The sequence below is a fragment of the Onychostoma macrolepis genome, chromosome 19 (assembly GCF_012432095.1).
Source record: "Onychostoma macrolepis isolate SWU-2019 chromosome 19, ASM1243209v1, whole genome shotgun sequence".
NCBI classification, from domain to species: domain Eukaryota; kingdom Metazoa; phylum Chordata; class Actinopteri; order Cypriniformes; family Cyprinidae; genus Onychostoma; species Onychostoma macrolepis.
In genome coordinates this window covers 19,495,762-19,510,888 of record NC_081173.1, presented here as the reverse complement: position 1 = coordinate 19,510,888, position 15,127 = coordinate 19,495,762, and the positions used below count along the sequence as shown (strand labels likewise).

The 15,127-nt window shown below is 40.6% G+C and overlaps 1 protein-coding gene across 6 annotated transcripts; it reads left to right on the top strand.

Moving 5' to 3' along the window:
* Positions 1-1,487: 1,487 nt before the first annotated feature.
* Positions 1,488-9,936, top strand: LOC131525262 (uncharacterized). Of its 6 annotated transcripts, none has more exons than XM_058752648.1 (9): positions 1,488-1,616; positions 4,042-4,114; positions 4,246-4,325; positions 4,724-4,789; positions 5,472-5,690; positions 5,859-6,816; positions 6,912-6,981; positions 7,468-7,636; positions 7,951-9,936. In XM_058752648.1, exons 6-9 carry the CDS (start codon positions 6,067-6,069, stop codon positions 8,108-8,110), a joined length of 1,149 nt encoding a protein of 382 aa, XP_058608631.1. In that variant the 5' UTR covers positions 1,488-1,616; positions 4,042-4,114; positions 4,246-4,325; positions 4,724-4,789; positions 5,472-5,690; positions 5,859-6,066; the 3' UTR covers positions 8,111-9,936. The 6 variants fall into 6 exon arrangements, with proteins under 6 accessions (XP_058608631.1, XP_058608636.1, XP_058608637.1 ...); XM_058752653.1 differs by having other exon boundaries at positions 4,231-4,325; XM_058752651.1 differs by lacking the exon at positions 1,488-1,616 and adding an exon at positions 2,074-2,093.
* Positions 9,937-15,127: the final 5,191 nt, after the last annotated feature.

The window sequence follows — 15,127 nt, the reverse complement described above, 5'->3', positions numbered from 1 at the left end:
GACACCTGTCCACAACCTCAAACAGTCCAACTCCAAACTCCACCATGGCCAAGACCAAAGAGCTGTCAAAGGACACCAGAAACAAAATTGTAGACCTGCACCAGGCTGGGAAGACTGAATCTGCAATAGGTAAGCAGCTTGGTGTGAAGAAATCAACTGTGGGAGCAATTATTAGAAAATGGAAGACATACAAGACCACTGATAATCTCCCTCGATCTGGGGCTCCACGCAAGATCTCACAAAAATCCCAGAGCCACACGGAGGGACCTAGTGAATGACCTGCAGAGAGCTGGGACCAAAGTAACAAAGGCTACCATCAGTAACACACTGCGCCGCCAGGGACTCAAATCCTGCAGTGCCAGACGTGTCCCCCTGCTTAAGCCAGTACGTCCGGGCCCGTCTGAAGTTTACTAGAGAGCATTTGGATGATCCAGAAGAGGATTGGGAGAATCAGATGAAACCAAAATAGAACTTTTTGGTAAAAACTCAACTTGTCGTGTTTGGAGGAGAAAGAATGCTGAGTTGCATTCAAAGAACACCATACCTACTGTGAAGCATGGGGGTGGAAACATCATGCTTTGGGGCTGTTTTTCTGCAAAGGGACCAGGACGACTGATCCGTGTAAACGAAAGAATGAATGGGGCCATGTATCGTGAGATTTTGAGTGAAAACCTCCTTCCATCAGCAAGGGCATTGAAGATGAAACGTGGCTGGGTCTTTCAGCATGACAATGATCCCAAACACACCGCCCGGGCAACGAAGGAGTGGCTTCGTAAGAAAGGCCTAGCCAGTCTCCAGATCTCAACCCCATCGAGAATCTTTGGAGGGAGTTGAAAGTCCATGTTGCCCAGCGACAGCCCCAAAACATTACTGCTCTAGAGGAGATCTGCATGGAGGAATGGGCCAAAATACCAGCAACAGTGTGTGAAGACTTGCAGAAAACGTCATTGCCAACAAAGGGTATATAACAAAGTATTGAGATGAAATTTTGTTATTGACCAAATACTTATTTTCCACCATAATTTGCAAATAAATTCTTTAAAAATCGTACAATGTGATTTTCTGGATTTTTTTTTCTCATTTTGTCTCTCATAGTTGAGGTATACCTATGATGAAAATTACAGGCCTCTCTCATCTTTTTAAGTGGGAGAACTTGCACAATTGGTGGCTGACAAAATACTTTTTTGCCCCACTGTACGTGTTATTGTCGGAATGATAACGGAATGTGATAATGAAAGAAATACTTTAAAGTATACAGATAAATAAGTAAACAGATAAATTTATAAATAAAATAAAATAAAATGACAAAACAGAATAATAAAACAACAAATGTACAATTTTATATGAAGTTTTGCATCAGATTTTGCCTTTCAGCATCTTAATTTTTTTCTACACTGTAATGAATTGCTGTAAAAATTACAGCACTATTTTACAGCAGCTGGCTGTTTTTTTAATAATACAGCATATTGCTGTAAACCGCAATGCATTCTGGGGTCGCGTGGCGGTTTGACTCAAATTTACAGAATATTGCTGTCAATTTCAAATCTTCAGCGCCATCTTGGGATCTTCAACGGTCGAGATTCTGGGAGCGGCAAGAAGAGTGATTCACAACTGTGGTAAGTGACTTTTATTTTTTTATTTTTCATGTTTAGTAACTGTCATAGACTAGTATATGAAGGTATATACATTCGCGGTTAATATTGGTAACGTTAATCCCGGATTCACGCTTCCTCCGTCCGCTGTGCTCCAAGGAGACTTGCGCGGGGTTTCAGCAGCGCGGTCGCGGTAGGATTTCATAGCATCTATGGGTAGAACATAGAGTTCCTAAATTATGAATTACATGATTCAGTGACACCTGTGGGTAACGTTATTCACGAGAACTTCGTGTTGATCAGCACACTTCGTCGTGATTATTTTATGGTGTAAAATTTGCACAGGTAACTTAGTCATCTGTTAACTCGGCCGCAGAAATGAAAATGCGTTGCTAAAGCCTCGCAGTCAGCCCGCTCACGGAGCGTCGCTGAATGGGAGAATGGTGCTGTTCCAAGCGTTTGACCAGCGAGGAGTGGATTTGTTTTATTTGATTACTTCAGGTAATGTGAACACTTTAACATCTGTTTGATATAAAGTCTGCCTTGTATAGTTAATGTATTACTATAACGCAACCGAATATTTATTTACGTTTAAATACGGTATTTACAGATATCTGTGTTTATGTCTTTCGGCTGTCAAACTTGTATTTTTGCAGAGGGCACCTTATCAGTGCTGTGACACTTGAACAAATGAACTGAGCATGCGCAACGCCGACCTATAAACAAACGAGTTGACTTATTGTAGTTGTAGAATATTTTTCTGGAGTTTTGCTTCTGGGTTCTTGCTCGAATCTGTTCTTGACTTGCGTTTGTGCAGTTCAGTTGGGAAGTTGAGAGGGCAGTTCCAGTTAGCAATAAGGATAACTTACTTATAGGTGGCTGTCGCATTCGTTGGCTTGTCGGCTGTAGAACGGTGATTTATAGCGGTAATTTAGTCTTTGATTTTAGTGTGATTTTTTTTTTTTTTTTTTTTAAATTTTATTAATGTTCTTTTTTTGAGTCAGTTGGAATTTATACCTGATATAGTGCCAATTAGCTTGTAAAACGTAGAGCATTTAACTGTTTAAAATGCATTTAAAGTCCCACATACTTTTTATGCGCGCTTTTTTTCGGGAGCTTACACACGCTTTTTTGTGCCTTGTTCCTTCTATCCATGTCTGACTCCAGATAGCATTGTTTTCTGAGTGTGGGAATTAAGAATAGTTAGCATCCAAAAGAATGAGGTTCAAGATGATCTGTCAGTTTTGCTCACATGAATTTGAGACCGTTTTGGCATATGTAAGGCACATAAAATTACACAGGAATTTGCCAAATGCAACTTTTAAGTGTGGAATAGCTAGCTGCTGTTTGGTTTTCAAAAGCTTTAATGCATTTAAGTCACACTCATACCGGTATCATAATGAAAGACAACCTGTAGCTGTGGCACAACTCTGCAGTACTGATTTGACTTGTCACATTGAATGTTGCTCTGTGCATTGTGAGGACTTGACTGGGTTCTTTTCACATCTAAAAACCCATTTGAAAGAGGGCACAGCAGTATCTTGTCCATTTAAACAGTGCAAAAAGACATATACTGTCTTGTCAACATTCACATCACATTTATCAAGATGTCATAAAGGAAAGACAGAGCACAGTCTAATTGAAACCATTGTTCAGGGAACAAGTGAAAACCAAGGAAGCACTCAGGAGTCTATGCTCCATTCTGAGGACAGGTGTGAGGCTGCTGCCTCAAGTGAAATGACTGTAGATGAGATTTGCCCAGAACATGTAGATGATCACATGTTTCTAAAAAATCTGGCCCTGTTTTATCTGAAGTTGCAGGCAAAGTTGTTGCTTCCTACGTCTGTTATTCAAACAATCGTTGAAGGACTCCAGGATATACATGACATCAGCCTGTCAAATTTGCTGTGTAAACTAAAAGACAAACTGATTCTACTTGGAGTTCCTGAGACAGACATAGAAAGAGTGGTAGATGAGATTAAAGTGGATGATCTTCTCCACACTTGCAACACTCAGATATTGAAAACGGATCAGAGGAGGAAAACTGTGTTTAAGCAAAGTTTCAACTACATTGAGCCAGTTCCAATTTGTTTAGGGAACAATGAAGCTGGAAATGAATGCTTTGCCCAGTACATTCCAATAAAAAAACAGTTGCTAGTCTTTTCAAGAGCGAGTCCATGCGGAGCAGCACAGCAACACCTGTTTGCAGGCTCACAACAGCAATGTTTTTAAGGACATTTGGGATGGAAAAGTAATTGCAGAAAATGCATTGTTTAAGTCAGATCCCATGTCCCTGGGCTTGATTCTCTATCAGGATTCATTTGAAGTTGTTAATCCATTAGGTTCAGGGAAAAAAACATAAAGTGCTGGCAGTCTATCTCACTTTAGGAGACATTTTGCCTCATAATCGGTCAACCACTGACCATATGCAACTTGTTCTACTTTGCAGAGAGCAAGATTTCAAGTTCTTTGGACATGACATGGTGATGGGGCAGCTGATAAAGGATCTCAAAGACCTTGAGGTGAGTGGTATCCAAATGTCCAGTGGTGAGATTAGGAAAGCAATTGTGTGTGCCATTGCCGGAGACAATCTTGGCTCACATGCTATTGGGGGCTTTGTTGAAAATTTCAGCACCAGTTCCTTCTTTTGCAGATTCTGTGAAATTGATCGACCAACATTTGTGGCAGACCCACTGGCCAAGGGGCCAAGCAGGACTGTGCAGTCATATATAGGTAATGTCCAAGCAGATGATTTGCACCTGAAAAAAGGGGTCAAATTTGACTCTCTTTTCAATGACTTATCACATTACCATGTCTGCCAGCCTGGCTTGCCTCCATGCATTGGACATGATCTGTTTGAAGGTGTTGTGTCCTATGATTTGGCTCTATGCATTAAACATCTGGTCAGAGTTGAGAAACAGTTTACATATGTGGATCTAAATAGAAGGGTAAATCAATTCAGATACCTAGGTAATGATGCACATGATAAGCCATGTGAGATAAATGCTGGGAGTGATAAACTTGGAGGGCATGCGGTTCAGAACTGGTGTTTCCTGAGATTACTACCAGTGTTAATAGGAGATAAAATAAGGGATCCAGCTGACAATGATGTGTGGCAACTTGTTTTGCAGCTCCGACAGATGGTTGAGTTCATTTGTGCCCCTGCCATTTCTTCAGGACAGATCGCCTACTTAAAGGTAATGATTGAGGACTACATGTATTTTCGAAAGAAACTATTTCCTGACCATCCTCTGAGGCCAAAACACCATTATGTTACTCATTATCCAGAACTAACAGTCCAGTTTGGGCCACTCATTCGTCTCTGGACCCTCAGATTTGAAAGCAAACACACATATTTCAAGCAGTGTTCAAGAAAGTTGCACAATTTCAAGAACATTTGCTCTACTCTTGCTGAAAGGCATCAGCTATTTCAAGCTTATTTAAGTGCTGGTAGTCTGTTCCCACCCCATGTTGTTGTTGAAAAAGGAACAGAATTTTGCCCATCGGATTACAATGATGATATTAGAGAAGCTGTTTCACACCTTAACTGTCAGTCAAGCACACTCATTTCACATGAAACAAAAGTGAAAGGGACTAAATACAAAAAAAATATGTTTCTTGTGCTTGATCAAATTGATGATGGAATTGTATTTGGCAAAATAAAAGCCATTCTCATTCAAGGAGATTCCGTCAACTTCATCACAGAAAGATATAACTCTTCAACTCTCATTGATCAGGGCCTTCATTGCATATCTGAGAAACCTGCAAAAAGGCTGTGTTGTGTCAGCCAAGAAAACCTATTGGACTACTATCCCTTGCCCATGTACAAGTTGTGTGGCCTGTCAGTGCTTGCTCTTCACCACTCTTTTCCTTCTCTAGAATGATGTCTACAACTTTGGGAGAGGAAATACAAAGGTCATTTCCAAAGCGCTGCCTGGTCTTCTTGAAGAAAAGAAGGAACAGTTGCTGCAGAGACTTCTTAGCTGGGGTGTGGAGAGCACAGATGATCTTAAGTATGTAGAGGAGCTCCTGGAGTGGACCTGTCTGATTTACTCCCGCCCATCCAGATTCGCAAACTGCTAGACAGCTTTATGAGAGGTTATTTTTACATTCTGTATATGTATAAGTTTATGTATATATATATGTGTGTATAAAGTATTTTTTTGTTACACTGTAAAAAGTTATTTTATTTTTCTGATAATAGATCAGAATATTAGCACAGTTACATAACACTGACATGTTGATGATATATTTTTTTTCTATCAGCTGGAGAACAAAATCAATCTGGTGATGTCCCTCCAACAATACCTCCGCCTTCTTCCACTGTCACATTAGACACCATTAGCCCACCAAGCCTTTCTTCAACCACAGCAGTTACTTGGCCTGAGTCATTTCAGGTTCCTTGGAACCAAATGCCGAATTGCGCAGTGCAGTAGCGAATGGAAAGAGACCACTCCCCCCAGATCGCCGCAAAATGATTCGTATAATTGTTGATGAAATTAGGAAACATGAAAAGAATCCAAGCAAAGCACAGTGCCTTGCTGTTGCTCTCAAAATTGTCAAAAAGTATCCAAAGAGCTTTTCTGATTTTGATGATACTCAAGAAAAAAATGAAATTGGGTACTACTCCCTCTTGAAACAAATAAAAACCCGTGTAGAACACGTCAATAGAGATAATACTTTATCACGCAGGCGACGGATCAGTGGAGTAACTGACACACCTGAGAGAATGCAATGCAGAGAACCAACAGCCACATACGGATGCACACAATGGCAGCCTGAGCCTCCGCTTGCAAATTCTGATGATGTACTTGAGGAAAAAAGACAAACTTTAGAGAATTTGTACCAGCGATATGGAAAAAGTGGAGCTGACAGGAGTGATGTTTGTGCCTTAATGAAGGAAACTTATTATTTGCAAAGAAAGCACATCAATGACACACAAGTACTTCCTATCAAAGACCTCAAAAGCAAATGGCCATACCTGTTTGTGCAAAAGCACATATATGCACATTTTGAGGAGCTTACCAGTATCGCCATACACAAAAGGCTCAACCAAGCCATACAGGAGTATGGTAAAGTCCTCGTTGACTTCTTTAAGAGCAAACCCACAAATGAAGTTGTCAAGAAAATCTTGTCCAGCGAAGAAGAAGTTGGACCCCTTGTGATCAAACTCATCCTGGCACATTGCCGAGAGGATCTGGATGGTCTTCTGCTTCTTGCGAATGTAAGTATATTGCTGAAAACCACTATTTTTTTGTTTTTGTATGTTCTTGTATTAGTTTATATGGACAGTTAATGTTTTTTTTCTCCCCTTTATAGAGGTGCGCCACAGCAGCTGACCTTCAAGCGACACACACCATACCTGGGAGCCCACGACTAATTGTGCTTGGTAAGTGTACTCTCTTAATTGACCAGAACTTGGACTTGACCAGAAAAGAAAATCTTGTATATGTAACTACTACTTTAACTGTGTACTTTGTACCTCTGTACTTTGTTTATTTGTTTTTTCTGGTTTCTGTCTATATTAAGGATTTTTCTTATGTTGTGTTCCTCCATTTAAATTTCAGTGGAGTATTTTTGTAAGGCTGTCTTGTTGGCTTTATGCTTGCTGCGGTACTCGGTGTTACCAGTATTACATTACACTGATGTTCTGCCCCATTGTCGTTTTTTGCCTTTTATATAGAATTGTTTTTTTTTTTGTTCAGTTGGACATTTGCTCTAATTTGCTTATTGTTTGTTTGTAATGCCTCTTGTTAACTTTGGTTTAAAAGAATGAGTTCATGTACTCTTACATATTAAAATATAGTTTAAATGTAAAAGCTGAAAGATAAAAATGGTATAGTTAAAAATGACTTGTAACATGTGGTTGTTTTAGGAGACACTTTGACGAGTGGACACTGGATGCTGACTATTGAAGGCGAGGTTGTGTGTGAGGGCATTCAGCCCAGCTTCCTGTCTGGCCTTGCCACTCTGTTCGCATCGTACTATATATTCAATCTTGAGTACCAGGAGGAGGCAGCATGTACCTTGGAGTTCATTCAAAGGTAATGGTTGAATTCTAACAACTTCAGTACCAGTATTTTACATATGTTGATATGTTATATCAGAACTTTCATTTTATCTATGTAGATATGTTATGTGTTATATCTGTTGAGGCCTTTAACACAATGCTTCTCAACTCGAGAAGACATACAATTTTTCAGGGCAAATGATTTAGATGTCTCCTCATTTAACACCAGCAAGCTAATGAGTTAAAACAGGTGGTTTAATTAGTGGACATCTAAAACTTTCTGGGAGGTCCTCACTGGAGTAGAGAAACGCATCTTAATTACATATTGTCTGTTTCATGACCCTTTAGACGCTTTGTAGGTATTAATCCGGAGAGAGGAACAAAGAAGTCGAAAGGAAAAGTGCCATCTAAAACGACCGGGCAAATGGTACAGAAGAAACAGGTTGCAGTGAACCCACATGTTGCCACTCTTCTTTGCAAAGTGATGGATTTTCAGTGGAATTTCTGAAATGTAAGTACACACACATCAAGATCTAATTTTCCTTTTATTATTCTCTGTCTCTGACTGTATCCGTCATTCTCTATCTGTATCTGACTGTATCTGTCATCCTCTGTCTGTCTCTGACTGTATCCGTCATTCTCTATCTGTATCTGACTGTATCTGTCATCCTCTGTCTGTATCTGACTGTATCCGTCATTCTCTGTCTGTATCTGTCATCCTCTGACTGTATCTGTCATCCTCTGACTGTATCTGTCATCCTCTGACTGTATCTGTCATCCTCTGTCTGTATCTGTCATCCTCTGTCTGTATCTGACTGTATCCGTCATTCTCTGTCTGTATCTGTCATCCTCTGTCTGTATCTGACTGTATCTGTCATCCTCTGTCTGTATCTGTCATCCTCTGTCTGTATCTGTCATCCTCTGTCTGTATCTGTCATCCTCTGTCTGTATCTGACTGTATCTGTCATCCTCTGACTGTATCTGTCATCCTCTGTCTGTGTCTGGCTGTATCTGTCATTCTCTGTCTGTATCTGTCATTCTCTGTCTGTATCTGTCATCCTCTGACTGTATCTGTCATCCTCTGACTGTATCTGTCATTCTCTGTCTGTATCTGTCATCCTCTGACTGTATCTGTCATCCTCTGTCTGTATCTGACTGTATCTGTCATCCTCTGTCTGTATCTGACTGTATCTGTCATCCTCTGTCTGTATCTGTCATCCTCTGTCTGTATCTGTCATCCTCTGTCTGTATCTGTCATCCTCTGTCTGTGTCTGGCTGTATCTGTCATCCTCTGACTGTATCTGTCATTCTCTGTCTGTATCTGTCATCCTCTGACTGTATCTGTCATCCTCTGACTGTATCTGTCATCCTCTGTCTGTATCTGTCATTCTCTGTCTGTATCTGTCATCCTCTGACTGTATCTGTCATCCTCTGACTGTATCTGTCATCCTCTGACTGTATCTGTCATCCTCTGACTGTATCTGACATCCTCTGTCTGTATCTGTCATTCTCTGTCTGTATCTGACTGTATCCGTCATTCTCTGTCTGTATCTGACTGTATCTGTCATTCTCTGTCTGTATCTGACTGTATCTGTCATCCTCTGACTGTATCTGTCATCCTCTGTCTGTGTCTGGCTGTATCTGTCATCCTCTGACTGTATCTGTCATCCTCTGGCTGTATCTGTCATCCTCTGGCTGTATCTGTCATCCTCTGGCTGTATCTGTCATCCTCTGGCTGTATCTGTCATCCTCTGACTGTATCTGTCATCCTCTGACTGTATCTGTCATCCTCTGACTGTATCTGTCATCCTCTGACTGTATCTGTCATCCTCTGACTGTGTCTGTCATCCTCTGACTGTATCTGTCATCCTCTGACTGTGTCTGTCATCCTCTGACTGTGTCTGTCATCCTCTGTCTGTGTCTGGCTGTATCTGTCATCCTCTGACTGTATCTGTCATTCTCTGTCTGTATCTGTCATCCTCTGACTGTATCTGTCATCCTCTGTCTGTATCTGACTGTATCTGTCATCCTCTGTCTGTATCTGACTGTATCTGTCATTCTCTGTCTGTATCTGACTTCTCTCTATCTGTGTCTGGCTGTATCATTATGTTTTGTAATGTATCTAATATATTGTCCTCTGTTCTTTGCAATATTTCTATCCACTCTTTTGCATCCTGTGGTGTTCTCCTTTTTTGGATCAGAAGTTTGTTGGACTTGGGGCCTTGTTGTTTGTGGTGCCATGGTCTGTTCATGAAGTGATGAAGAGTCATCGGAATCTTTGTGGTTTTTATAATTATTTTTATTATGACCATGTTGGTCAACTTGTGGTTATAAAGTAACAGTTTGCATATTTCTTCTTTTGTTGAGGGTATATGATTGCTAATTATATGTTTCAAGTAATTTAAAAACATTTGAAGGGTTAGTTGAAAATACTGTCATTACTCACCCTCATGTCGTTCCACATCCGTAAGACCTTCGTTCATCTACAGAACACAAATGAAGATTTTGATGAAATCTGAGAGCTTTCAGTCCCTCCATTGAGAACGCAACTTGCACATTCTAGTTCAAGGACCTTAAATGTGCAAGTTGCGTTGCACCCAATGGAGGGACTGAAAGCTCTCAGATTTCATCAAAATCTTCATTTGTGTTCTGTAGATGAACTAAGGTCTTACGGATGTGGAACCACATGAGGGTGAGTAATTAATGACAGAATTTTACTTATTTGGTGAACTAACCCTTTAATTGTCCATTTAAAAATAACATTTTGTAAATAAATGAGTTCAATATAATACAAAGTACACTGTTTTATTACTTTATTCATGCAAATTTGAAAGTTATTAAATAAATTTTGACCTGTTTTTCAAACAAGTGTCATTATTTTTGTTATAATTGAATTACGTTATGCAGTATACAACACTTTGTGCAGTTAACAATTGATTAAAGCTTATGCAGTTAATAGTTTACATTTAAAATTCAGCTGCCAGTCATTGGCAGCATTTGGGAAAATATATTATATATGCTGCATTTTACAAAATTCCTCTGTAAAATTACCTGTAAATTTTACAGTAAAATACTAACAGGGTTGCCAGCCAGTTACTGTAATTTTTACAGTAGCGGTTCTGTAATTTAATTTACAGAATTTTACTGTAATAAAGAATCCAGTAAATTACAGAACCGCTACTGTAAAATTACAGTAACTGGCTGGCAACCCTGTTGCCAGTATTTTACTGTAAAATTTACAGGTAATTTTTAACAGTGTAATTGCATACTGTCTCTAGCTGTTTAGATAACACAACAATAAATATCAATAATACAAATAAACCATGAGAATAATATAATAAATTAAAATAATAAAATAAAATAACAATGGCAAATAATAAAACATAATACATGCATAAATAAAATAATAAAGATAATATATCATAAATAAATAATAGTAAAAATTAATTACATTTGTCAAAATACTTCCTCTTTGTAGTTTTTTTTTCATATTTACTTCAAATTGTATACTGTCCATGTGATTTTTATAACTGTTATATAACACAATAATAAAACAGCATATAAATAATAACAATATTTTTTGCATCGTATTGCTTTTTTAATATTTTTTTCAAAGTGAAAATTAGCTATTAAGATAACAAATAATAAACAAAATAATAAAATTATTTAGTAAAATGGCATGTATATATGAATACAAAATAATATATTAAATATTATCAATACATAATAATAATAATAATACATATAAATATAATAATAATAATAATAACAACAACAATAATAATAATAATAATTAATTAATTGCATCAAATAAGCCTCTTTGCATTTTTTTCCAAATTTATTTCAAATTGTTTACTGTCTATGTTGGGGTTTATAGCTGTTATAATAAATAATTTAATAAAACATTACAATAAAAAGCTTTAAATAAACAAAATAATGAAATAAATGTGTCTCAAATACTGCCTACTGGCATCTTCAATTCAGATTTATTCCAAATTGCATACGTCTCTCCATGTTGGTAAACAAACATGTAAGAAATATTTTTTTCACTTGGATCGAGTGTACGAGAGCAACAGAGTTTTAAAATACAGGTGAAGTTCTTAAATAAATTACCTTAGGTTTACGAAATAAGGACTAATAAGACACTGGCCAGAGTTCTGTGATTATAAACGGCAAAATGACATCCTTAAAGCGACTGTCATGTGTACACTTTGTTGGAGGGCCCTTGGTGAAGGGCGAGAGGATTAAGTTGCTCAATTTTGAAAATGCCAGTTGGAATTTGCCCATATTCGGAGTGACTTCAGCCAAGATATTTAGTTATGAAGGCTTATCCAAAGACTCCTGTGAACTAATGCAGGGGAAAATGAAGAGAAGTCAGAATGATATTTTGCACCGTAAGATTCTTAGCCTCTATTTAACCTCAGCATGAAAAGAGTACGTTTAACATCAAAAGAGCAACATCGTGTTGCACACCAAGAGACCGAGCAAGACCACTTGAACATACTCCCACTGCGAGCTGTGAATTTACAGACAAACTTCTTCAAAAAGAAAACAAGATGTGCTGAGCGGAGAGAGGTGGGATAAAAATGGTTGTGCAGGACAGGAGGGGGGATTGAGGGAGAGGGACAGGGAGTTATAGAGTTGGAAGGACAAATCAGCACACAATGTGGCTACTTTATAATTAGCTGACAAAACTGACAAGCAATTGCAGAGAGCGACTCAAGCATTAGATTAAAGTCTTTTCCATATTTAACACACAGCCCTATACGGCTGTCTGCGCCGAGTGGTAACCAGACTCCCACAATCCACACACACACACACACACACACACACACTGACGGCTGCTCTAATTGGTAATTATCCGCAAACCCTCCTCATGGGAAAGTGGTACTAATGAAAGTCTTTTAGCGCTGGCTCAGTAGGCCCAGGCAGTTCTCCATCACTCTGCGGCTCCTCCATGAGACAAGAGAGCAAACGAGTGGGGGACTCTGGACTGACATGGTTAGGTTGGAGCAGAGGTTCTCAATTCCAGTCCTCGCGCCCCCCGGCTCTGCACATTTTGTGTGTATCTCTTATCGCTTCTGACGTTTGTTCTATTCGAACGTAAGTGCCCTGCAAAGAGAACATCACAGGATATTCCGCCATGATTCCAGATCAAAGCGAGCGTATATGTTCCATTTAAAGGTCATTAAAGTGTACGAGACATGAATTTAAATTGTATTTATTTACATATGCATTTTTGTCACACTCTAGTAAGTTTTGTCTATGTGTGAAGACGCTGCAGGCAGCAGCGCAGCGCAATTCCGTGAATGAATGTTCCGAAGAAGTAAACATCTTGTCAGTAAAGCCGGTTCTGTAATCAGTGGCAATTTCCATCACATGCGTGATTTCACATGGAGCGGCATTTACTATACAGAGCCGCTGTTCACTGACAAGCTGCGCAAATCCACATTGATAATGAACGTGGATTTGCGCAGCTTGTCAGTGAACAACAGCTCTGTGTAGTAAATGCCGCTCCATGTGAAATCACGCACGTGATGGAAATTACCGCTGAATACAGAACCGGCTTTACTGACAAAATGCGCATTAAATATCGCATGCGATATATCGTGCAGCCCAAGTCCAGAGTCTTGTCACCTCACAGCTGATCGTCCATGCATGGTGGTGGCGCCCAGCAATGCACTTTTAGCCTGTCATGTCACGGTCGAAGGAACCGTTGCTGAACTCACCTTGTATCCTGATGGTACTACTGTAGAAACTCCAGAGGAGGAGGCACCCGCTGCAGACCCTCTAGAGGTGTCAGTGGTACCCACATATGAACTCTCGTTCTGTCCTGTCACGGCTATGGAGGCCATCTGCGAAAACTTGTCCTGTTCTGTCATGGGCACGGAGGCCGCTTTTGAACATTTGCCCTGCTCTGAACCGGCCGAGGAGGCTATCTCTGAACTCTCGCCCGATTCTGAACCAGCCATGGTTCGAATTGTCTGTCTTGCTTGTCTCTGTCAAGGAATCTAAACCTGAACTGTCTGTCTTGAGCTCAGAAATTATAAATGCACCCCGTATCTGTCCCGTTAACCCTATCACTGCCATGGAAGCCTTAAATGAACCTTCAGTATGCCCTGTTAACCCGGACATTGCCAAAGAGACCATTAGTGAACAGTATGTCTGTCCCCCTCCAGTCAATGAGTTTAATCCTGAGCTATCTGTCTGTCCAGTTTCAACCTATGAATCTGAGTTTGCCTGTTCAGTTGTCACTAATGCTCTTGTTTTTTTGTTTTTTTTTGGGGTTTTTTTTTTTTATCTGTCTGTCCTGTTTCAATGAATGAGCCTGACTGTGAATTGTCTGCCATTGTTTTTCTCACTGAAAAATCTACCAGTCCAGTTTTAGTCAGTGCACCTGAACACACTTTCTGTATGAATGTAGCTTTTGAATCTGACTTTGAACTGTCTGCAGATCCGGGTTTTGTCAATGCCAAGTCTAATTTCGAACCATCTGTCTGTCCCATGTTAATTAAAAAACCTGATTTTGAACTTTGTGTCTGTCCAGTCGCAACTAATGAGCCTGAGGGTGAATTGTTTTCCTGTCCAGGTCCAGACAATGAGTCAGATTTTGAACTGTCTCCCTGTCCAGTTCCAGTCCACAAGTTAAATTTTGAGCTGCTTGTCTGTCCAGTCACTGTCAATGAGCTAGGTTTTGAATTGTCTTCCTGTCCAGTTTTGATCAGGGAGTTTGCTTATGGACTGTCTGCCCGCTCAGTTGTCACCAGGCAAAATATTGATAAACTTTTTGTGTTCTCTGCCTCGGTCCTTGAGACCATATATGCTCTCTCTGTCTCTTGTGCCTTAGTTTTTCCTAGGTTCCAATTTCTGCTGTGGGTTCCTGATCAGTCTGTTCTGTCATGGTGCTCTTCTGTTCCACCCTGGTGGGCACCTGCTCTGTCTGCTCCACCGTGGAGGTATTCTGCCCTGTCTGCTCTGCACTGGTGGACTCCTGCTCTGTCTGCTCCACTGTGGAGGTCTTCTGCTCCATCTGCTCCGCACTGGTGGGCTCATGCTCTGTCTGCTCCGCCATGGAGGTCTTCTGCTCCGCACTGGTGGGCTCCTGCTCTGTCTGCTCCGCCGTGGAGGACTTCTGCCCTGTCTGCTCCGCACTGGTGGGCTCCTGCTCTGTCTGCTCCGCCGTGGAGGTCGTCTGCTCCGCACTGGTGGACTCCTGCTCTGTCTGCTCCGCCGTGGAGGTCTTCTGCTCCGCACTGGTGGGCTCCTGCTCTGTCTGCTCCGCCGTGGAGGACTTCTGCCCTGTCTGCTCCGCACTGGTGGGCTCCTGCTCTGTCTGCTCCGCTGTGGAGGTCGTCTGCTCTGCACTGGTGGGCTCCTTCTCTGTCTGCTCTGCCGTAGAGGTCTTCTGCTCCACCGTGGTGGTTTGCTGCTCTGTCGTCTTGGTCCTCAGTTCCACCCATACTGCTGGATCTGTCCTGGGTTCCTGCTCTGCCGGCTACACCTTGGCTCTCGATTCTTTGGCATC